Source organism: Prosopis cineraria, unplaced genomic scaffold (assembly GCF_029017545.1).
Source record: "Prosopis cineraria cultivar Desert tree isolate PC_DT_omini unplaced genomic scaffold, ASM2901754v1 PC12, whole genome shotgun sequence".
Lineage (NCBI taxonomy): Eukaryota > Viridiplantae > Streptophyta > Magnoliopsida > Fabales > Fabaceae > Prosopis > Prosopis cineraria.
The window spans coordinates 12275462-12300820 of record NW_026555343.1 but is presented as its reverse complement, the minus strand read 5'-3'; the positions used below and the strand labels follow the sequence as shown (position 1 = coordinate 12300820).

The 25359-nt window shown below is 30.3% G+C and overlaps 1 protein-coding gene across 1 annotated transcript; it reads left to right on the top strand.

Moving 5' to 3' along the window:
* The first annotated feature begins 13 nt into the window (after positions 1 to 13).
* On the top strand, positions 14 to 22680 carry LOC129289098 (patatin-like protein 2). The gene is made up of 7 exons (XM_054925914.1): positions 14 to 88; positions 18100 to 18278; positions 19410 to 19527; positions 20060 to 20146; positions 20761 to 20883; positions 20965 to 21075; positions 22516 to 22680. The coding sequence occupies exons 1-7, from the start codon at positions 14 to 16 to the stop codon at positions 22678 to 22680; spliced, it is 858 nt and encodes a 285-aa protein (XP_054781889.1).
* Positions 22681 to 25359: the final 2679 nt, after the last annotated feature.

Genomic DNA, 25359 nt, shown 5'->3' with positions numbered 1-25359 from the left:
ATGAGATTTGTCGATGGTGAAGGTTGTGGCGGCGGAGGAGGAGGAAGTGAGTGACAATGAGATCTGTAGACATTTCATGATCGTCATGGTTTTGGGATAGAGCTTCAGATAAATTAATGAATGAATGAAAACTTGAGAGTTTGACGATGAGATGAAGATTCTTATTAATTTAATTAGATCTAACTTGTGGAATCGATGTGGGGTTTTATAAGCTGAAAAAGTAAGAGTTTACAGTATCTAAAGTTTGATGCGAGGGTTTGAAATGGGGATCCATTTACATTTACACTATCTGCATGTGTCACTCCCCCAATTTTACATTGATATTATAATTTGCAGGCAGATTCTTACTCATTACTCTTAATGAAGCCAATTACTAAGAAGCTTCAATTAATTCCCTCTGTGTGTGTGTGTGTGTGTCTCTCTCTCTCTCTCTCTCTCTCTATCTCACTTAATGCTCTCACTTCTTCTCGTTATTATATGGGCTTCGTTAGTTTTTCAGCACACCAACCTCCATGCTCCCTCCGTTATAATAGGATCTGGATTCGATGAGTGTCTCAAATTATCTCATCACTCAGTACGGTAAGTGTCCCACGTGAAACTACAAAAATTATTGATTTGATCCAACGTTTGTCGAATATGTAGGTATACAAGATACATAAAAAACACGAAATCAAAACTCTACATTTTGTTGTATCCTATACCTTAATCCAATGATTCATATGATCTCAAAGAAATTGTTGGAATGCATCTTCATGAAATTTCTCTTTAACTCATCGTTTCATTAATTAAGCAAAAATTTCAAGCATTGATGAAATCTTATAGCTGTAGTGTGCAATGGCAAAGCCAGGATTCTTAACACAAAGAAAACCTTTATATCTCTTTCAAATCTACTATTTATCTTTCCTTCTTTCTTTCTCTTTGTTTTTTAATTCAACCTTCTCGTAAGTGCAACGAGTCAAGAAAAAGCATTTAACAAGTCTTGAATTTCATTCTTCATTATCTTTTTTTTTTGTTTTTACTAGTCCCTGACTAGTGTTTGGAACTAGGACGACACGGGTCAAGTTTAATCGAATTCAATTTCTTTTCTATTTTTAAAGGATTAATGAATAATATTTGTATTTATGTATAGTAAAATTATGGGCTAATATTCATTGGGCTTTGAGTTAAAAAATTGAATTTTAGATGTGGACTAAAAAGTAGAATCAAAATAGGTTTAAAATTTAAATATTAAAATAAAGAAATACAAAGTATAAGAAGGAGAAGTTGCGAACTACAAAATATGAAAACTCATGCTCCATGCATGTCATTTTCCGAGGGCGGGGGGCACCTTGAACTACATGTGGCTCAGCCACTAGTAGTGTGGATGTTCACTGGCAGTCGCAAAGCCACGTGCATGTGAGAGGGGCACTTGGAAAAAAAAAAAATTACACATTAGACTATAAAGTTTTCCAGCTGCCTCCTTTTTTTCATATTTTGCACCTCTTATTTTGATATTTTCAACTTGAAACCCATTGAGTCAATTGAATGACAGTAAGCTAATTGTTCAAGGATTCCGAAACATAAAAACATTGTAGAAAAAACTATAAGTATTTAATTATTTATCAATTTTTTATTTTTTAATTATTTTAAAAATTTATTATTTAAATAAATTGGCCCTAAGTTTAGGATTCCAGCTCTGCCATTGCTCACCAAGTGAGAAGATACTAAGCACTCATAAAATCCAAATCCTTTTATAATATTGGTGACATGACATATTTCGTTGAGAGTCCGGTGTCACGGAAAGGGTTACCCACGGAGGGTTCTGACTGGTAGAAGGTCGAGTAACGTGCCGTGGAGTGAAGCCAACGGAGACATTGGCTCTTGACGGGGTGGCATTGTCACGAGTTTCACATCAAGGAGCCTCACAAATATTGTGGGGTTTATAAGTGTAAAGAGCTCTTCCACCCAACAGGCTAGTCTTTTGAGATGGGCTCTCTCTTTGAACTTATGCTTTTCACACACAGTTAGAATCAATTCTTATAGTTGTAGCCTCTTTCACATGAAGAGAGAGAATATTTTTAGACTCCAAAATGCCAACCAATAAGCTTCAAAATTCTTTATGTATATCTCACATCATGCTATCACCAACCTCTGTACTTCTCACTCGCTCTAAGTAGGAAATAGTAAGAGTTCGTCGTTCTTACTGTGACTCAATAAATATCACGTTACTTCACAAATAATTAAAGAATATTTCACTGTAGATATGCATTAACATTAACGGGGAGGGGTGAAACTTATTAATTTCATAGGTAACATGAGATGATTATGTGAATTCCGAACGAATTCTTATAGCCTCTAAAAGACATGCAATCATTCGAGCTTGTTTGGCCAAACCAGGTAGAGAAGCCCCAATGGCATGAGCTTGTGGGGTACGCGGTGGCAAGCTGTATGAAAAAATAATTTTTAATTACTACTTTTTTTTCCAAAACTTTAAGTTAGAGTTTTGATTGGTAGATTTGGATTTAGATTTTAGATTTAAAATCTCCCATTTAAATATCCATATATTTCAAATTCGTTACTTGGATTGTTTAAAAATTTTTAAATGAAGAAAATAGATTAGTTGAGATTTAATTTGAAACAAAAAACAACAACAAAATGGGAGTGATGTGTTTACTTCTATTTTTCAATCAACTATTGACGAAAATGAGAAAATATACAACATTACAAAAGTATCAATAATGAAAATGTCAAAAGAACGAGAGGTTTTAAGTGACAAAAATTTTAAATAATTACGGTATATAAAGGATTTGAAATAACAAATGAATTATAATAAAAACATAGATTTAGATTTGATTTAAATCTAAATTTATAAATTTTGTATATCCAATTGAGTGATTTGATTCAAATCCAAATACCTATAAATCCAAAAACAAGCTATAAAAGATATAAAAGAAATTGAAGCTTCACGAATCGGATCTGAGATTTCTAGTGTCCTCATCAACAAAATTTTCACGTGATCCAAAATTTATAAATCAACTTTCTGAAATTGAGAGCCCATGAATTTCATAAAATTTCAAGACTTTGCTAAAACTTGTGAAATTTGAACCAGAATACAATGGCTCATGCACTAAAATGCAACTTCTTAGGGTTACAAAAGGGAATAAAGGAAAGAAACTGCTTTTGTTCTTCCCCAAAATCTGAAACCATTTTGCCGATTGGATTGCCTCAAAAGAATCGTTTTACGTAAGACCTAAATTTTTATTTCTTTAAATTAAAATAACATGTGCTTAACTAAAAGGTGCTTAGTTCAACTAATTGAGGGAGTGAAATCAGCTTATCCTGTAGTTTCAAGTTCAAGTTTTGGGATAAGCAATCATGGTGAATAAATATGTTAAAGACATCTTCGAAGCACCGTGAGGCCGCCTTTGATAATAATGGTCCACACAAGCAGGGGTTTGGATTAGTTTAGACGAAAAGTGATAATATCCCTAAGTTTTACAGGATATCGAGAGATGGAATAAAAAGAATAACATGTGCTTGTCAAGAAAAAGATTAGTCCACATGTTCCCGACTACATAACAAAGAATATTTAAATAGAAGTAATGATTTTAGTTTTTGTTTCCTTTTCTAGCTAGCCTGCTAGCCTATGTTTATGGTGGGGAGGAGAATGTTTGAACTTTTCGACAGAAATATATGAAAATTGAAGTTATATAATAAAATATAAGAAAAATTAATCTTTTAGTCTTCCAACTTTTAAGTCACTTGTAACTCAGTCCCTCAACTATGACTCGCTGTGACTTAGTCCCTCAACTATAACTTGCTTATGACTCAATCCCTCAACTTTTGAATAACTTACAAATTAGTCTCTTAACTTTTGTTAATTTTTTTTTTCATGTTAACTTCTATCTCACATTAATGAATAAGAAGAGGGTATTTTAAAATAATATATAAGTATTTTTTTGACCCCTCTTATTTGATAAAAAAATTAAAAAATAAGGACCGAGTTATAGGTAAATCAAAAGTTGAGGGACTGAGTTGCAGCAAGTTATAGTTGAAGGACTGAGTCGCGGCGAATCATAATTGAGGGACTGAGTTACAAGTGAGTTAAAAGTTGAAGGACTAAAAGATTAATTTTTCCTAAAATATATCATAATCTACAACAATGAATATTTCCGTCCGAGTAGCCTTTTTTTTTTTTTTCCCGCACAATGTACAGGATAGCTAATACTTTGAAAGAATACAGAATCATTTTTTAGGGCAAAAAAAGACTCAACATTGGGAGCTTTTTTTTTTAAAATGTATCTAATGAGTTTTGTGAAAACTGAAAAATAAGAAAAGGAATCAATATTAATATATGAATATCAAGGAAAATTTCAACTAAGAACCATGGAAGAGAGATATTTATTAGTGGATCCCAAAAAAATATGAAATTTCACTGCAAGATTTCTGTGCTAAATTGAAATAAAATGGGTGACTGAAAAGACTGAAATGCCCTTTTGTAAAAGAAAGAAAAATGATTGACAAATGATATTGATAAATCAATAAGTAAGTTAGAGAATTAACAACTAATAATTCTGCATTTAGGACACAATGATTGAATTAGTATGATTATTAATAAGTCATGTAATTAATTTATAACTAATATTGATAAATTAATAAGTAAAAGTTAGACAATTAGTATGATTATTGACAAGTGAAGTTAGGTAATTTACAATTAATATTGACAAATTAACACGAAAAGTAAAAAAATTAATAACTAATGATGGTGCTTTTCGATCAAATTGAGTGAACAAGTTTTGTAAAGGACTCACAAGTCAAGTTAGTAGATAACAAGACATGTTGACAAATTAATAAATAAAGTTATGAAATTAACAAGTAATGTTCTTAAAATTATAGAGTCACAAAATTGACTAGTTAACCATTTAACAAGTACAAGTAAGCAATTAACATATAAAGTTAGGTAATAACCAAGTATGTGTTAATTTTGCAAAAGGGTATTTTAGTCTTTTCAGCCTCCCATGTTATTTCAATTTAGTTCAGAAATTCTGCAATGAAATTTTAAATTTTTCTTGGGACCCACTAGTAAATATCTCCCTTCCATAGTCCTTCGTTAAAATTTTCCCAATATAAAAACTATAGGCGTTGTATCATTTATAAGCCAAACTATGAACCTCCTTTTGAGCTGTAATTCATGTAATATTTTTGTTCTTTCAATACTTTTTCATCCGTTTTATTTGGTCCAATGCAACTTTGCATTTATATCTCCAATATTTCTCTACATATATTTTAACCGGATTTACTTAATAGAAAAAATGAGTACACTCTTGAAAATGTTTCGAGGTTATTTTCTCTACAGTGCATCGCATGAGAAGAAAGACTAAAGCAATTAACTAGAATATGTTGGCATGAAAAGAACTCATCAAAATAAAAGGAAATTAAACTTTATCCACGTCGTATTAAAGGTTCTCTGAAAAGGCCAAGCACATGACTGGGGTGGCTCAAAATTCGGTAAGCTAAGTCGGTGCATGGGGCCTAAAGTGTAAAGCATGATTAAATACACAAGAGAGGGTGATTTGTTCTAAACAAATTTGCGTAAGGTAAAATATGCTCTTTTCGACCCATAATATAGAATATCTTTTAAAAGCTTTGCTTGATTCAAAATAAAAAATATTGAATAACTTTTATAATTATTTTTTCAAATATAACCCTACTTTATTTATTATTCTTTTTGAAAAAAAATGATACATTAGAATTTTAATTATCATTATCAAGACACTCATATAAGGTATTTTGATGAGAGTAAAATTGAAAAGATGTAAATTTTTTTCAGAAATTAAAATTTTAACTAGCATTTTTTGGTAATTATGAATTAGTTAATAATGCCCTATATTTTAGTTCAGAGGAAGTGTGACTAATATACTCTTTCTATCTTTGATTTTATTTATAAGTTATCAAAACCAAGAAAGACCTTAAACCAATGCATATTTCATCAAAATCAGGGAAGACCTTAAACTTTATTAACTCTATCTTAAAATTTAATAAAGTTTTTACCTCTACCCGTAATAAGGACAAACAAAATTATTTTTAATAATTTTTTCTAACATTTAATAAGAGTAGAAAGATAAAGATGAATATAGAAAATAATAAAGTGTTATATAAATATGATCAAAATTAATCTTATATCTTTTCTCTATAAATAAGATTAGAGGAGTAATATAAAAAGTGTAAAGATAAGAGAGAACAAACACTAGAAGTTTACACAAGTTCAATCCAAACCACTTGATCTATATCTAATACTTCCATTAGTCCAAAATATAAACAATTTTCAGAAAAAATTTGCAAACCAATAAAGTCCTCATTCTCATAAAAATATTTATTATTTTTCCTTTTCACCCTTATTCCCAATGATCAATATACTTTATGATGAGTGACAGGTAAATTTACATAAAAATTTAGGTTAATACATACAAGGGATAAAATGAGAAAAGTTTTGTTTTACATGTATTAAGATGCTTATATTTTGAACTAAGTTTAGATGAGAAAAATGATTATATTTTGGATCAAAGAGAGTACATATCTAAGTCATCTCTTAAGATTTCCACTATATTTCTGAGATTTCACGGATTCTTGGCACAACACAACTTTGCCAAAATTATGGAATTCTCACTACTCACGTCCACCCACAATGGTGTTTGCAATGCCCCCTTAAGGTTCCCACAATTTTAAGAATCCCGACCAAATGTGATAATACAAACAAAAGTGTATAAATATCTCATAAGATTGGACATAGTTAATGAAGTTCAGTGAGTGAGATATTCAGAGCTCTTTAACTCAGGAAGTTAATGAACAGGCTAAAACTAGCAGAAGATAAAGAATGTTTTACACAATCTCTAACGAACCTACAAGACATAAATGAGGCTTTTTCCATAATTCTTTTTTCATATTATAATTGTTAGAGTTAATTTGAAGACATGCTAATAAGAACTAGTTGTTGGGATATATTAAATGTATTCGTCAGAAATAAAACATCTATCCCTAGTCAAATACCACAATGGATAGTCAAATACTAGGGCACAAAAAAAGGCCTTCCCAACTAAACTGATTATCAAGCACTTGAAAAACAGTTTCTTTGTTTTGAGCCTTTCATATTCGAGTATCAAAGAAACAAATATCAACTACTTGTGTTCTGTAATTTTCTGGAACCACTTTATTCTATAACTATTTTACTGCAATCATTCATGTAGTCAAATAAAGCACATAATAGTCAAATATACTGTACACATAAGCAAACCAAAAAGAAAAAAAATAGAACACTTGTATTCGAATAAATGCTCAGAGTAATCAACCATCGTTTTCCAAAAGCCAAGACTGGTTTGATTACAAAACAATGATAGTCGAATATTAACCAAAGTGATAGTCGCATATGAGTTTTCTAGAAAGCACAATACTCAATTACTCTAAGTATCAACCGCATGATAATCAACTAACATTTTAAGAGAAGCAAACCAAGTTTATTATTGAAGAGACATAGTCGAATAATGTTAGCAATATATACTTGAATAAGATTTTGAGAATAAACACACCAACAGAGAGGATAGTAGTATTAATATAGATAGTTGAATAAGGTTTGTCCAGAGGTAAAAGCAAGTTCAAAATGACTAAGAGTGATCGAATATCAAAGATATTTATGTTATATTTGAATATTAACAATCCATATGTAAGAAACCGACCTCTAAACATTTTCGAAGACACTCCTGACCATTGAGATCATGAATTTCAAATCTGCACTTAAGTAATAATTAAGGTTGAAATGCCTAAGTTCTTCAAAGACTTAAGTGGAAAGATAGAGCTCTCAACGTAACTAATTTACTAGTAAAAGATTTAATGAAGTAATTGCTTATCCAAACAAAATATTCACTGGATAAGTTGAAGTTAACTTGTATCTTTTCAACTTAATTATTGAATCTTTAATCACCTGCAAAATAATCTTTAAAGTTTGAAATTATCTAAACTAGAAAATTTAGCATGGTTGCCTTGTCCTGCCTGATCAAATCAGGACAGAACGGGCCAACCTAAAAAGATATGGCTAAGGGACTCTCGTGACGAGCAACAGGTAGGTGTTATGCCTGCACATCTCTCCCCGTGATCAACCTTAATTTTGTTACTCTATAGTAATCCTAACTGCACCAAGCAGTGGTAGAGCCATGTTTATGTTAAGGGGTAATTAAATGCATCCCTCACGTTGGAGAAATTGTGTGTGTGTTTATATAATGTAAATTTACAGTTTTGCATCTATACTTTCTGAATTTTGAACCCTAGACTCAATAAAAAATATTTGGGTTGAAATCTTTTAAGATATATGATATTTCAAAAAAATTATTAATTTTAAGCTCTTGTGAATCTTTGACTCAAGGTTTTAACTCCATCACTAATACCAAATATGGTTATCATGATTCATAAGGCCCCGTTACTGCTCCTAATTAAATTACGATGTTCCGTGGATAATATTGCTCCTCCTCTCTCTCCCCTCCCACATCCCTTCAATCCTCCACCTAACTACTTCCATATTTACTAGTGCATTAGATATTCTTCGCCTTCCTCCTTATTCTGCTCAATCTGCCATATTTGGCATTTGTATCCCTCCGTCGCCAGAACTATTCTTTGAAAAAAAAAAAACTTATTGAATTTGATTTTGGTTTTTCAATTTTTTTTTCCCAATGAAACATCCAACTCTATATCGCTAGGGGGAGCATATCTTTTCCTCTTAATGTTGATTTGGTTTACCAAATTTGGAAAGCAATATGACTGCGGACAAGGTGGGAGGTTTTTTTTTTTTTTATTGTATGCAGGGATAAAAAGAGTCATTTCACAGTTTAAGCATTTTTCAAATAAATATTATTTCATGATTCTTTGTGTTTGCAACATACTGAACAGATTCTCAGAAAAATGTTACATAATCGACATTTCTCAAATCCAAATTAATCTACCAATCTAAACACTACCTAAAAGTATCAAGAAAAATGTCACAAGAAATTCATGTTTGTTGAGAGTGAGAAAATACTTTATCCACTATATGGATGATTTCTTATGCTATAGTTTATACATTAATATATCTTTTTGAAGAAAAGTTTGATAACTTTGAAATGTTCAAATTTACATGCAAGACTGAAGTTGAAAAATTAGCTGCAGGAAAGAAGATTGAAGTTTATTTGATAGAAGTGATCACTATTTTGGAAAACACAACCAAAGAAGAAGTTAATTTGGGCTCATTTGCTAGATTTCTTCAATCTAAAAAGGCATTGTAGCAATATACATCAATGCTTGGAACTTCAATAGAATGGTAAAAATAATTAAATAAGATGAACACATTTTGTACTCTGGCTGTAAATTTTAACGGAGGATTTATAAATTTTGGTGGAAGACTTATAAATTATAATACTATTAATATAGGGTACTTAATTATATGTATTTTTTTGGTCATTTTCTGCAATTTTTAAGTCAGTTAACTGTCAATGTTCACTTTTTCAATGACAAAATGTCCAATACACCATTTTCAAATGTTGAAAAGAAAAATTGCACCACATCTAAATTTGGGACACTAGCTAGATGTTTCTAAATGAACAGTTGAAGAGCAAAAACACCTTTTAACCCATGAGTTTATTTAAATTATTTTGTATTTCAGATTTTTTTTTTCGAGTATACCTGCACATTTATCCAGCATTTTCATCTATGTTGCTCCACCAACTTTATGCTCCTATTATCCCTTCAAAGCCCAATAAAATTACTTTGTATTTGGGACTAATTGTCATTCTTATGGTAGATGGAAGAAACTGATTCAAAGATGTGGCCTGAGTTAATAGCTAAAGCGTGGTGAAGCACTTGCAGCATGGGCTGAAGCATATAAACAGAAAAAGATAAAAGAAACTGCTACTTATTGCCAAGAACGTAAATAATTTCCGGTTCGTTGATATGTATCCATTGTTTCAAGTAAAATATAATCTAACGCCTCTGGCCTTAAATTCTTCACAGCTAATATCAATAATTAAGAATTTCATTGGATACAAGAAGTGGATCGGAATATAAGTCTACGCCTTCCAGCTCACTTCGTTTTCCCATCATTTGTGAAATGAGAACTTCTTTCAGTCAAAATCTGATCAAACATACGTTAGACAGCTTGGAATTATTGGAGCTGGTAGGTCATCCTGAAAAAATCATTAGTTTCTATTCTCAGGTACATATCCAAGAACCCTAAGTGATAAATCAATTATATGTTTAATCTTTAAAACTAAATTCAATTCTTTATATCCAATATTGACAGCACAATGCGTCCCTCTTCTTGGCCTTCATTTGGAGGGTTGTGTCACTAATGGTGCGTGCCTTGACTACACGTGAACAAATCTATCAAGATAAAAAACATCTACTTGGAGGGAGAAGTATCACAAGCACTTTTAAGCTTTTTAGACTACAAGTGGGACCTATGTTAGATAGATAGAGATACTATTGTGTAGACCAACTTCTCATCTCAACCAGCGTTAGTTTGTGGAGTGGTGCGGGTTTAATTTTCAGGTAATGTGCGTTAGTTTGTCGGGTGGTAATGTTTGGATTCATGGATTTGAATTTAAATTTAAAATTTAAAATCTCACATTTAAAATTTATATAAAAGAGATATGAGCTGTTCGAGATTCAAAGGTGAAACGAAAGATTAAAAGTGACGAGTTTACTTCTATTTTTTAATCAATGAGATATGAGAACTAGCTAGAGATGAGAGAAGAAGCAAAAGTAATAGAAGAACTGATAGTGAAAAGGTGAAGAAAATAAAAGAGTTGAAATAGTTGAAATTCCAAATAAAGGTCCAAAGAGAATTTATAATTACAAAAAAAAATTAAAATAAAACATGGATTTGAATTTAGATCAAATACAAATCCACATACTTTTATATATACAGATAAATGAGTTTGTTTTGAAATCCAAATTCTCATGCATTCAAACATAACATTAATTAAGTTTAAGATTATAGGGGATTGAATCTTGTAAGTAAATAAAATTGCAAGAGTTGTTTCTAATTATTGAGTTCAACAATTGCTGGTTGAGTTGGAGGGTTCAATAACAAGGGTATGAATCTTGTCGAAAAATGAATAACTTTAGAGGAGTTGTTATATGAGTATTGATAATACTCGAATTTGAGCCAATAACACTAAAAACCAGACAATTTACATCGGTTTTGTATAAGATTTTCTACATCGCTTTGTGAGGAACACAAAAACAAAAGCCATAAATAGTGGACTCCGTAATTAGTTGGTAGATTTTTTGCCTTTATATCCTTTTTGTCTATAATTTTATATAAAATTTAATGATAAAAAGTTATAAAAAAAAAAAGAAGCAAAGGATACAAAGGCAAATTAATCTACAAAATAATTTCATAATTTGGAAAAATGGTTGTTCCTTTCTTTTTGTCTTTTTGTTATACATTGAGATGATTGTCTAGTGTTTGGTGTTATTGGATCAAATTCAACTATTATTGAACTCAATTAACAACTCTCCTAAATGAAAAAGGATAATTGTTAAAAAGAAAAAATAATCGAGAGGTTTGAGCATTACAAGTAATATCATTAGAGAAGTAGGGCATTAGCGAGGCCCATGCCCTCTCTCTATTTTGTCAATCTCTCTCTGTCATAGCCATACAACCAATCTCCATCTTCAATTAGTCAATTAATCACTGATGAGTGGTTTTTGTTGTGACATTTGTAGTCATCGATTCTCAACTTTCAGCAGCAACTTTCTTTCTGCGGCAATAAATTTTCTTTTCTGCTTCAACTTTCAACAGTGACTTTCATTGTTGCCACAGATAGAATCAACAACAAGAGCTCTTGTGGTGATATTTTGATGACTTTTTGTCACTACTGAAAACTTTTAGCGGTGACTTTTGCTGCCATTGAAAGTCAATGTTTTTTGTTGTACAAGTGTCCTCCAATTTCCACAGGCTTATGGATCTTGAATTTTTAATTTTTTTTTATGAAATATGGTTATCAAATTGATATACTTTTTCTACTTTCACTTTCACTTCCTTCTAAAATATTAAGATAATAAAAATCAGACCAACCATTGAACCCATTGAGGTAATAGTTCAAGGGTCAATAATATATGGTCAAATTGTGATTAAATTAAGGTCAACATGATCATAATTAAAATAATATAATTTATTTAAAATATGCAAATTATTAATATATAATATCATAAAAGTAGTAATATTTAAGTATAAAGACAGTAATTCACAAGTAAATTGAACAATTATATATATAAACCACATATAATCCAACAAAACCAAAGTTATTAAAGCATAAATCAGATTTATTATTTTAAAAAAAATCAAAATGATCAATGTTGTTTCAGGTTCAGGAAAGAGGGACAAAGTATATAAAATCTAACCCGATCAACCTATCCAAAACATTTGACTGGACCAGTCAGGAAATCGGTATACTAGTCTAACCGGGAAATGTGAGTTAAGTCTTAATAGCATGTCTAAAACTTTCCCAAATTACAAAACAAGGCAACAATTTCTTCAAATTCAATGTATCTAAATGAGATAATTCCATTGGATATAAGCATATGAAACTGAGTGTCAAGTAGCAGTATATGAGCAACACGTCTTCTGTTCAGATCTTTCTGTCAAAATCTGAAACCGTACGTCAGATGATTTGAAATTATTGATGTTGGTTGCTTGGTCATATCCTCGAACAACGATAGTATCTGTCTGAGTCCAGCAATGAATCAAGCAATGGCTAGTCTAAACATATGTGTCTATATATAGATTAAGCTTATGATACATTTTAGTTGTATTAAGAAAGTTTAAACCTCAACATTATTCTACATACCATCAACATTTTTTGAGAAAATAGTAATTATAGGTGTTTTGGAATTTTTTTTTTAATCGATGATGATTGAATTCATCTTTACTTGGGAATGTGACAAAGATGATAAAAATATCACAAAAGATCTTCTACAGTCACTGATTAGTTGAGGATGCAGTGAGATATTAATTTATGTGACACACACACACATACATCTTGGTCGCTAAAAACAGTCTTAAATCTTGAAAATAACAGGTTTAAAAATTTTCAAAAATCACAACCTTTTGTAAGATTATAAATTTTGTAAAACTTGATAGTAGTTTTTTTAAAAATAATAATTAATATTTTTTTAACATTTTCCCATTATGTGGTTTCTTAAATGTATTTTGCATTAGATTTCTTTTTTTTATTTTTTGTTTCTAAAAAAAAGAGCTAGTTACAGTTATGTCCCTCTACTTATGGAGATGAAAAATATCTCACTGGTGAAAGCACACATGATATGCATTTTTGGTCTGCCAATGTGACCAATTATAGACTGCCAATGGGACCAATGTTGTTAGTTAGATATTTGTCACACAACTTTCTCTCTGAAAACGTGTTGCACTTTATTGTTCACAGTTGAGATAAATTCTTTGGTGTGCTATTGCAGTTATATATTTTTAGTCAAAAAATTGGCACCTCTCCCCCACTTCATTCTTCCTCAGCTTTTTTATATTCTAGTTTTGTAATTGATCAAATTAAATTATTTCGGATGATATGGATCATATAATTTATATAAATAAATAATATATATGAAGCATGCAAATTTAATATTCACAATTCATATGATGAAGAAAATTAGAAATAGAAAGATGCCGACAAAAAATGATTTAGTAATGAATTTAGCACATATCTTATAAAGTTATAGGTTGAAATCTCACTGTCAATATAAAATTATTATTAGAAGAAAATTTATAAGTACCTCTTTAAAGCTAGAGTATGCTTTGACACCAACAAGCTCCTAGAATTTAATTTACCTAAACTTTTGCTTATAAAAAGAGAAAAGAAAAGAAACTAAAAGAAGCCAAGTTGATGCCCTTGAACAGCTAGCTGAAATTTTCTCTGATTACTTATGAAAAAGGCTCCCATGGGATTTGATTTATTTGTTACAATTTTAATTCCAAATAAAAAATAAAAAAAATACTTTTTTTCAGATATATTGGACTTTTTCCTCAAAAATAAACTGAAATGTAGTATTACTGGAGAATCTCCGAGGCCCCTAAGGGTATTCATAATAACCTGGTAGCCAACAAGGCTGAAATTGGCCTAAAAAGTGAAATTTCTGAAAATTTTAAAATTCAATTATTTTATCGAACAAATTTGTAATTCAATTCATCTATAATATATTATTTAAAAATTAATATTCTTCAAAAATATGAATACTCAAATTTTGTACATTACTTTTTTTCATAATATTAAATTAAGAAATCAAATTTAAAAACAATATCTACCTGTATACCAAATACTAATGTTTATTGGAAATTAATTATTCATAAATAATAAATAAATAGTATGAATTATCATACCATTTTTTACTCAAAAAATATATAGCGAGGAAAACAATCAGATATATTAGAAGTAAAAAGAGGAGATCGCAATTGCATAAAAAGTCATCAAATATATATATATATATAATGGTTATAAAATCAACTTACTACATGAAATATATAGCAAGAAAAACCATCATATAAAATCAATTAATATTCATAAAATCTTTAAAATAAGAAAATGAGCGAAATTAGGGTAGAACTCATTCTGATGCTTGGCATTGTGGCCTAACTCGACATATATTCATTTCTCGTTTTTCAGTTGGGCCAATAAGGCCTATAAAAAAGCCTATCCCTAATTTAGGTAAAATTAAAATTTAAGTATTGTGAAAATATAACTTTTGATCTTTGAACTCTTCCTCAATTATTGATATAGTCTCTAAATTCAAATAACTTAATTTTTATAATTTCTTAACTCCAAATAACTTAATCGTTATAGTTTTTTAACTTGGTACACCTCAATTCCTATATTCATTAACTCAATAAACTATAAGAATTGTGTTATATTGAGTTAACATTTACGACTGAAAATTATAATATCCTTTGAAGTATTTTAAGCTGACAAGTCTGATAATTTTGGAAGAAAGAAATAATACTATTTTTTCTTATATTATTGGCGTGATGAAGTAGTTGAAATCATTATAAATAAATTAAGTTAATTTCTTGTAAGCATTGTATGTTAAGCTAATTAATTTAAAAGTAAAAATGAACAAAGAAGCAAACTGAGTGTGAAAGGCATCTCAAGTTCTTCACGTCTATTTCATATGAATAGTTAGATCCGTTTTTTTGTGCTAACACCTTGGCATTTAGTGATATTTTATACCTTGAGGCAGTATTATATTTCATGTCAAGTTGTTGACATTATTAGCCTTTCCGAATAAAAAATCATAAATAATATGCATTATATCAACCGTATTGTCTAAATGAAAGAATATGAACTATTCCCAAAAAAAAATGAAAGAATATGAATACCAACAAGCATTTAGTTCAGCAAGCAACGAAATTATATCAATTTAATCATCAAGCAGCATTTGAATTTGAAGGTAGAGCTTCCTTCCGAAAGAATCCTGAACTAGCTTGATCCAAGACAGAGCTTTGGTTTTGAAAACCACATGGTTTATTAAAAAAACAAACATTATGTATTATAAGCAAGTGTTGTACTCCCTGCTCCAGTCTTATTTATATATCATTTCTAGTTTGTTTCACCAAAACTAAAGAAAACCTTAAATATCATTAACCTCTACTACCAATAAGGAAAAAATAATTACTTTTAATAATTTTATCTAGCATTTAAAAAGAGGCAAAAAAGTAAATATGAACATAAAAAATAGAAAAGTACCATATAATTAGGATGAAAATTAATTTTTTCTCCACTCTACCTCATAAATAAGACTAGAAGAGTTTTTATTGTTATGCTAAACATGTATATTTGTTTGAATATATATTCAAAATTATATAATGTTTCACTCCCTCCATTTCAAGTTGTCTTATTTTTAAACTTATGCACACAAATTATGAAAATGCCATTATTTTTAGCTAAGCTTGCTCTTTTTTTTTTGGCGAACGAAAAGTTTGCTCATGACTTGTATTTCTTTTTTTGGGCTTTTGACTATTCTTCACCATGTTGTTATAAGGCGGTGAATGATGAGGGTGTCTAGAAATAAGTAAATTATGTTACTTGTTGTAGTTTGACACTTGCTTTGACTAATATATTACAGGTAAACATAACTTTTGATTTCTGTACTCGCATTTTGCTTTTAATTTCTATACTTTTTTCGGTGTTTTAGGTCCTTACACTTTTATTTTTTTTATTTTGGGTCCTTTTAAAGTCCCTATACTTTGCTTATAGAGGGACCAAAAATAATGGAAAACAAAAATATAGGGACCTAAAACACCAGGAAAAAAAAGTATAGAGATCAAAAGCAAAACATAAGTAAAGTGCAGAGACCAAAAGTTAAGTTTACCCTATATCATATTATCCATTTTTATTAAAAAATAACATTAGCTACCTTTTTTTTCCAAGGCAAATACTCGCTCAACCCACCCTTTTATATTCATAAAGGGTAAAATAGTTATAAAGTAATTAATGCTTCATTGAAATTCAAAACTGACACAAATTTAAGAGGTGAATCTCGTCCCAGTCTATAAGATCATTTTAGATAAAATTACACATTTTAATAAAAAATCATAAAATTTTATTTTTTCAAAAAAACTATAAATATCCAAGAATACCCTTCATAATTTGATGACCTTAGAGAGAGAGGGGGGGACTGTAATGAGGAGGGAATGGTAATATTGGAAAAGTATATTTTATGAAATCTTATTTTTTTCTAATTGACTTTTATTTTGAGACACTACAAATCACCTCCAAATTGTTCTATAAACTGAGATGGAGAAAGCATTCATAATTAGTGCAAAAATTTTGAAATGTTGAAAATATTATAGTTTTGTGCTGAAATTGCTCGTCATCTTTATATTCATTCCTTAATTAAAAAACATGAAATTTACCATGAATTTGTGACAGAAATTTATGGAGAAAAAAACATCCGTCACAATTTCTTATATGACAGATCTGCAATGAAAATTCAAAATTAATTCCGTAGTAAGAAAATTTGTAACGGATGAATCTATGTTGCGTTCATTGCTAAGGCTTGAATCTGTCACAATTCCACCCAAATTTCTTGCTTTTTAGCTGTAGTAATTTACTAGATCAAATGGTTTAAGCATTAAGAGAATCTAATTAAGTAGATTAAAACCTGATCCAGTAAATATTTACGTCTGAAGTAAACTAATTAATGTTACAATTCAAAATGTCAACAGATCTAATATGGTCTTCATTTTCCCTTTTTTAGGGTATTTCTAGTCTGTCTTCTTTATGTATGAGGACATCAGTAAAGTGTTGGTCATTATAAATATTTATTCCAAGTGTTGCTGGATTCAATAATTTAATCATTATATATTTGGAACGCAAATGCATATGAGATCTATAACTAGCTATAAATAGCCTTCACGATCAATGGACATACACAACTATGCCTCTTCTCTCTCTCTCTCTCTCTCTCTCTCTCTCATTCGTCAATTAGATCACTTGTGTGCATATCTTCTTCTTCCTCATACCTTAAATGTCTCATCTATCCCGTTTCGTGAGAATGTCGCTACTATTCTCAGTATTGATGGAGGTGGTGTTAGGGGCATCATTCCAGCAATTATTTACAATGCCTCGAGGCAGAGCGTCAGGTTAGTTCAATTAATTACTTCCTCCGATCCTTTTTATAACCATATGTTAACGGCAAGTCAAAAAATTGGCAAGTCCTTTTTCTACCATGAGGAGTTTTTAAGATCGTTGCATTTTTGTAAATGAGTTATAAGTTGGGACATAAAAATCATTAAGGCATTGAACCGATTAATATAGAGTTAATGGTTAAAATAATAGTCAAGTCATGGTCAAACCAGTCATGAACAAAACGTTTCATTGAACTGATCAAAATATATTGTTTCAGTAATTTATCAGTTCAATCAGTTGGGTTGACTCAGATTTTGATACAATGGTCATACGTGTGTCATTGAATCTTGTAAAGACCTTTAAATTAACGACCAATAGAAAGAGTCTCGTAAATAGAGATAGTGTTTTGGCATAAAAGAAATACTGATAATAAGTAGGGTTTGAATTTGGCGACTGAGGTCAGAAACTTGATGAAAATTCAAGAATCGCGGACTATTTTGATGTGATCGCTGGGACCAGCACTGGGGGACTTATCACAGCCATGGTTGCAGCACCAGATGATAACAAACGTCCTAAATTTACAGCTAAGGAAATTGTGAATTTCTACAGATATGAATCCAAAAATATTTTCCCCACACTAAGGTATTATTATTGTAAATTTATCTTTGAAAAATTTTATCTTGAAGCTGTCAATTTTAATTTTACCACACACACACACCAGATTTATAGCAAGTCATTCTTGTTCTTTAGATAGCTTGTGATCTACCAGCTCAACAATCAATCCGCCTATCCATTATATTCTTCGACGAAATATTAATTACTGTTCGATCTAATGCCCTCTTTTTTTTTTATTATTCTCTAAGTTTTTGCATGTGCTCGTTATAGTTAAATACTCGTACCATTGTATCTTGTCGAATTATATATATATATATATATATATATATTCCCTCCCTTTCATATCTTGTTTTAGACTTCTTATTTTGTTTCAAAGCTTTGGTAATTTGTCCAGTCAACATCATTTCCTAGCTATACTCTCGTTTACTAATTACATTTCTCTCTTGTCACCTTGAACTGTCACACATTTTTCTTTTATTGAGTTAATATTTTTCTCTTTTTCTTTATTAAAATATGGAATTAAACAAGGATATGTTAGCTGATGTATGGTATCCCTCTGTCCCAAATTATAAGACACTTTTAGATAAAATTTGTGTATACCAATAAATCTCATTAAATATACTTAACAACTTTATCTTTTCAAAATCAAAATATAAACTTTTAACAATGTCCCTCATTTAGTATATGAAAGAGAAAGGATGAAAATTAATTATAAAGAGAAAAAGAAAATATTAAAATTGATGTATTTAATAAAACCTTAATCTACTAAAGTGTCTTATACTTTGAGATGAAGAAATTTTTCAAAAGTGCCCTATAATTTAGGACTGAGGGAGTACTATTTTATATTAATTAAAAAGTTATTCATCTACAATATGCATAGCCTTTAAGCACTATAGATGTACAGACAGTAATCTGAGTCCGAGGTATATTATCTGCTCGTCATGACATTCCTTGTTTATCTGTTACTCTCTTTTCTCATCCATCATTTTTATCACTCTTTTTCAAAAATTTTAGTTATTTTCAAAGAAAATATTTCTTAAACGGTGGTGAACAGATGGTTTTTTTTTCATTTTCGTTATTTGAGATGATAAAAAATAACCACTTCGTGTGTTTTGTTTGTGTGTGGTGTCTGTGTGTCTGTGTTTTTTTTTTCCCCAGCTGGCGACAAAGAATTCAAGCTTATCTCTACAAACCTAAATACGATGGTGTGATATTACGTGAAGTCATAAGAGGGAAGTTGGAAGGAACAAAACTGAAAGATCCACTGACTAACGTTGTAATTCCACCTTCGACGTGAGGAAAATCCGACCTGCTATTTTCTCAACCTTTAACGTATGTGTTATATAGGAGAGATAATAACTCTGATCGATGTGTGTGTGTGTGTGTGTGTGAATTACCATTAGAAGGGCTGAATATTAAGGCTTGTTTGAACTTTTTTTTTTTTTTTGTGATTGTTTTATGAACTGGTGTTTTGTAAAATATGTTCTATGACTAAAAAATTGAAAATAGATGTTCACATTCTCCCTTATTCTCTAATCAATAATTACAAAACACCTAAAAAGATGTTTTGTTTTCTATTCTCTGGAAAGATATTTGATATTTTTTTCTTCAAAATACTTTTTGAAAGCATGATACCAAACATTGTTTTTTTTATTTGGCTATAGAGAACAAAAAAGTGTTCCCAAAACAGATTGTCAAACTAGTCCTTACGTTCTAAGTTCTGAGCATAGCTTTTTTGATGATGTAGCCACGTTACATGTGCCGTGTAGATGATATAGATCTCTCAGACGTATGCATTGGAACGACAGCTGCACCGACATATCTTCCCCTCATTATTTCGTGAAGATGAACCGAAGTTCCATTTGATTGATGGCGGTGTCATAGCAAATAATCCGGTAACTAAATTATGTTCATTTCACTATATATCTATATGTATATGCTTCTCTTTTTGCCCTATTTAGAAGTGGCCAGGGGTGAAGGGGATTAGCAGTGGCCACCTCTTCCCCTCCCCCTCCGGCAAAAAATTTAAATTTTTTTAGTTTATATAGATATTATATACTTCTAGCCCCCCTAGATTTTATGAAAATTTTGTAGTATATATATTTTTAAATTTGACTCCTTTTATTGTTAAATCCTGAGTTTGCAAGGGGCCAACTTGCTCGGCAATATAGTATCCCAATAGCCCATGATCTTCTTTGTACAAACGGATGTTGCAGATACACACAAATGCATCTACAATCTTCACACCAGTTCTTGGCGTAACTAGGTTCTTAATCATATCACTTGAGCTCGGATAGCATTATTTTCTAAATGGACATAAAGTCACACACACACACACACACACACACGTATATACACACACTTGACTTCCCAATACAAAGTTGAATTTGTAAGTGGAGATATGAGATGTCATTGTCTAAATTTTGTGGCTCCCCTTTAATTTTTTTTTTTTTTTTTGGCTTGCTTGTGATGATTGATCATGAATTAATTCATCGTCATCAACTTTCAGGCTTTGATTGCCATAAGTGAGGCCACACAAAAGCGGACATCAATAGATAAGCTGCCATTTGGGATGATAAATAAAAGAATGATACTAAAAGTGGAGCCAAATGATTATGAAAAAATGTATTTGGTATCATTAGGAACTGGATTTCAGAAGCCAAACACAGCTTATGATGCCAGAGCTGCACAAAAATGGCGGGTTCTTGCATAGGCAGCTGGTCCTATCACTGAACTCACACTTGATGGCAGTCAAGATTTGGTTGATCATCATCTTGCCTCTGTTTTCCAAGCCTTTGATTTAGAAAGTTATGTGAGAAACCAGGTACATCATATTAATATTAAATAATACATTTTTGGTTTTTGAATTAGAGAGGCAGATCCTAATGATATGAAATTAGAGGTGGGATTGAACCTGAAACCTTTCACTTATAAGAGAGTTTACACGCCACTAGACTACAAGATCATTGGCACTAATACATTTATTAATGCATTTAACATACATATATTTTCATTTATCATTTCACTTAATTTTAAATACATGCTCCCTCTTGTCCTATTTATAAGACATAAAGAGAAGATTTTTTTCTTATTTATAAGTCACATCATTAAATTTTTATAAATAGGACCGGAGGATTATACAAGTAGTGCTTCATTTTTTAGTTGTTTTCTTATACTTCATTTCAATTTATACCTAACTTAAATTTCGTGACAAAGCCATAAATTTTATAATGTAGGGGCAACATACACATACACTTTATAGGGGTACAAATTAATATTGTTAAATATTAGAAATTATTTATATACATCATATATATACATGTACAATATTGAGCAATATGATTTTTTTTTTAGTGGCACTCGTCCACAATACCGACAATGTAGGTCCGTCCTTGAATATAAATTTAAATAGTACAACTTTTTTTAGATTTTGTATTATATAGATATGTATATATCAATATATGTAATAAATATAATCAATAAAGAACAACAGTCTTCCTAAGTCATGAATAAATATGAATCATCTATTATTCCATGCAAGTCTAGGCGAAATGTTGAAAACATACGTGTGTGGTTTCACATTAATTATTTTATTAATTTGTTAAAATAGGTTAACTAGTAGTCCTTGAAATATTAAAACTCAATTATATTATGTGATCTCATATAGTTGATGGCCTAGGCACACATGATCTATCGAATTTAGTTAATGACTAAAATGTGGGCCATAACCTTACTAAAGCTTGTAATGGGTAAGCCTAGCAAGAATTGTTAAACAAGTCAGGTCCCTCTCTAATCGTAACTCATTATGTGCTTTCTCTAAACCTAGTTTGTTGACGAGCTCGTTGTAGCTTAGCTACTAATGGTCCAAACGAGGTAAGCAATATTTTAATTATTTACTAGTATTTTACCACGTTTTGTCTACATATACTAGATCCTCTCCTCATAATCTAATCTTAATTAGATCTTTCACCATATTAAAAATATATCCAGATAATAAGGTGCCTCAAACATATATAGCTGTATTGTTATGCTTTAGAGGCCGAAGAAAACATAAATATATAGCTGTTGTGTAATTATTTTAATTAATGGTGGGTCGGCCCATGTGTGTTGTATTGCAAGTAGTCAAAAGTCATATATATATATATATATATATTCCCTATTATATATGACTTAATTAGTGAATTTATAATTTATTTTAATATTGTTACAGATCATATTAAATTATTTTATTTTAATGTTGCTTATTATTTGAGCTGTAACGCAGACAGATAAATTAAGTGGAGACATGGCTCAAATGGATTGTGCCACCGACGACAACATAAGGAATCTGGAGAAGTTCGCAAATGATGAAATATTACATGGACCAGTTAAGAAAATGAACTTAGAAACCTTCAAGCTCGAAGACGAGTTCAGGGATGAAAGTGTATAGAGAAGCCTAAAAAGAGTATGTATCCCTGCTCACATAAATATAATAATAACTATAATTTTAGTGTTCAAACATATATTACATTGAAGCTTGCTTCTTTTTTACTTAGGATGAGGCAGGGGAATATAATAATAATAATAAATTTATTGTAGTTGACAGGCATGCTGCCTCAAGATACTATTGTGTATGTCTTTTAAGAATTGCTTCCTGTAAGGATATGTCAAGTGTAAATAAATTTGAGTTGATATGAGAAGTCTTACATTGAATAAAAAATTAGGCTTACTTGATAACTATATATAATAAATAAAAAAAATGACCTATAAACTTAAGCCTTAAAGTTTTGAGTTTTGCCCATATGTTCTCTTCCTATTTTTGAGCAATTGCTCCTTATTTCTAATATATGCAAAATGAGGTCACTCCCCATTACTAACCCATGCGCATACATTAAATGCATAATTAATTTTTTAAAATATGAATTTTAGACCAATTGTGTATGCCTATCCTTGATTGATCATTGCATAATGAGTTGAATCCACTATATAGGTGGTGACTCTCTAATTTTTTATATGTTTTGAATGGATTTTATTAGCAATTAGAAAATCATCTTCTTTATTTTGGCTAATTTTCTCCCTCATTTTCCCTTTAATTTGTCATGCTTGCAAATGGATAAGTCTCTTTTGATCATTATGATTGGCAATCACTTTAAGAAAAATGAGGGTTCTTTGTGTTTTTGAGGACTCGGCTAATAGGGGAGGACTTGAAGGAAGAAAAATTGAAAAATTAACGTGAAAATTAAAGTTTGAAGGACTGCCACGGTGCCTGCCATGTGCTGCAGTCAACCGAAAAAAAAAAAAAAAAAAGACTACATTGGGGCCATGGGCAGCTGCCATTGTGATATCGCATAATAAAATGCATATCATCATTTTTTTAACATATTTAAAGTGTTGGAGGCTAGGGGTTTTGAGGAGGTCGATGTTCTCATCTGACTTTGAGGTCTAAGAGGCGATTTTGGGAAACAAACAAGGGCTTGGAAGCTAAGATTGAAAATTGGAGAGTCATTTGGAGTTTCTTGAGGAGATTTTTCTGCATTTTATTCTTCTACTTTATGCCTTTAATTCTTTGCGTTGTTGTTGAGTTTCTCTGCACAATTGGAGCCATGTGTTGCTAGTTTTGTTTAAACCTTAAGGATTCTATGAACCTTTACAATTTGTAGCTAGATTTCTTCTTGGTTGTTGTTGTTTAATGGATGCTTTAGTGCTTAATATGAATTTATCATCCTCCTGCTATTGGATGGCCGACTCTATTATGAGTTTGGGTTTTGAAATTTGCCTTTGAAAGAAGGGAATTGCAAATAGACTATTAATTAAACAATCTAGGATTATAATTTATCTAATTTTCACTTGAAATGGATATATACTCAAGAGCCCTAGGTAATATTTGTAAAGTTTGTGTATAATTGAATTATGACTTACATAAAACATCATAGCATTAGTTAGATTATGGGTTTTTATGATCAACGGACACTTAAATATAAACAGCTTTGATTCTAAATTTGAAATTAAACTAGTTAACTAGGAGAAAGTGAATTGCAAAGTATAAAAATTAAAGGAGACTAGAATTCCTAAGGTATTTCTTCATTACTTATCCTTTCTCGAAGTCATTTTTATTGCTTTGGTTCATACTAAATTTTTAGTTCCTAAAAATTCCACTCTTCAATTGATTAGCTTAAATCTAAGATAAAAATGAATTTATTTTGTGCCCAATCCCTTTTACTTTAATTTTTTGTGAGATGACTTGATTCACTACTTTACTACATTTGATCCGTACACTTGCAATGCATTTAAATTTTATGCACATCAATAGAAAATTTCATCCATTGAAGATTGCTAGAAGAAATTTCCATGAAACTGTCATGTGCCTTAGAAAATAAAAATATCAAGTCTAAAAAAATACTACTATGGTCCTATTTATAAGTTACTTCTAACATGTTTCAACTAATATCAGGAAAATCTTAAAACTCATTAACTCTGTCTTAAATTTAATAAGTTCTCAACTTTGCTCCTGTTAAATATACACATTTCAATAACATATTTTCTTTTATCCAACATTCAATGGAGAGTAAAAAAGAAAATTTATAATAAAATTTAATAACAAACTTATAAATAAGACTAAAAAAAATTTTTCTCTCTCCCTATAAATAGGACTAGAGGGAGTACCATCCTATTTTTTTTTATAAAAAAATATCATCCTATTTTAACCAATCCTATTATTATAGTATTGCAGTACATTTCCAAAGGTTTTTGTTTTTTAATTTGTGATTGCTAGCTTAAATTGTTGATCCTGCTACGCAATGATCAATTATATAAATTTTTTGTTGTTAAGATACTTTATAACTGTATGGTAGGGTCAACCGGTCAAGATCAAGAATTAGGTCATGCTTGATGCTACATGAGAAAGATTTTTTTAGGAATAAATTAAGAGTGGACATATTATAAATATTAAGTCTTAGCATTCATACGCAAGCTCAAAACTTTAATATGAAAATGAACATTTTTTTATATTAGTTAGCTTTGAATCTTACAAGTTACAATTGATAGTTTTTAAGATTTAATTATATGCAAGATATGAAGCAGCTATATAGATCGTACTAAAAATATTATAGGGATCGAGTTCCCTTCCATA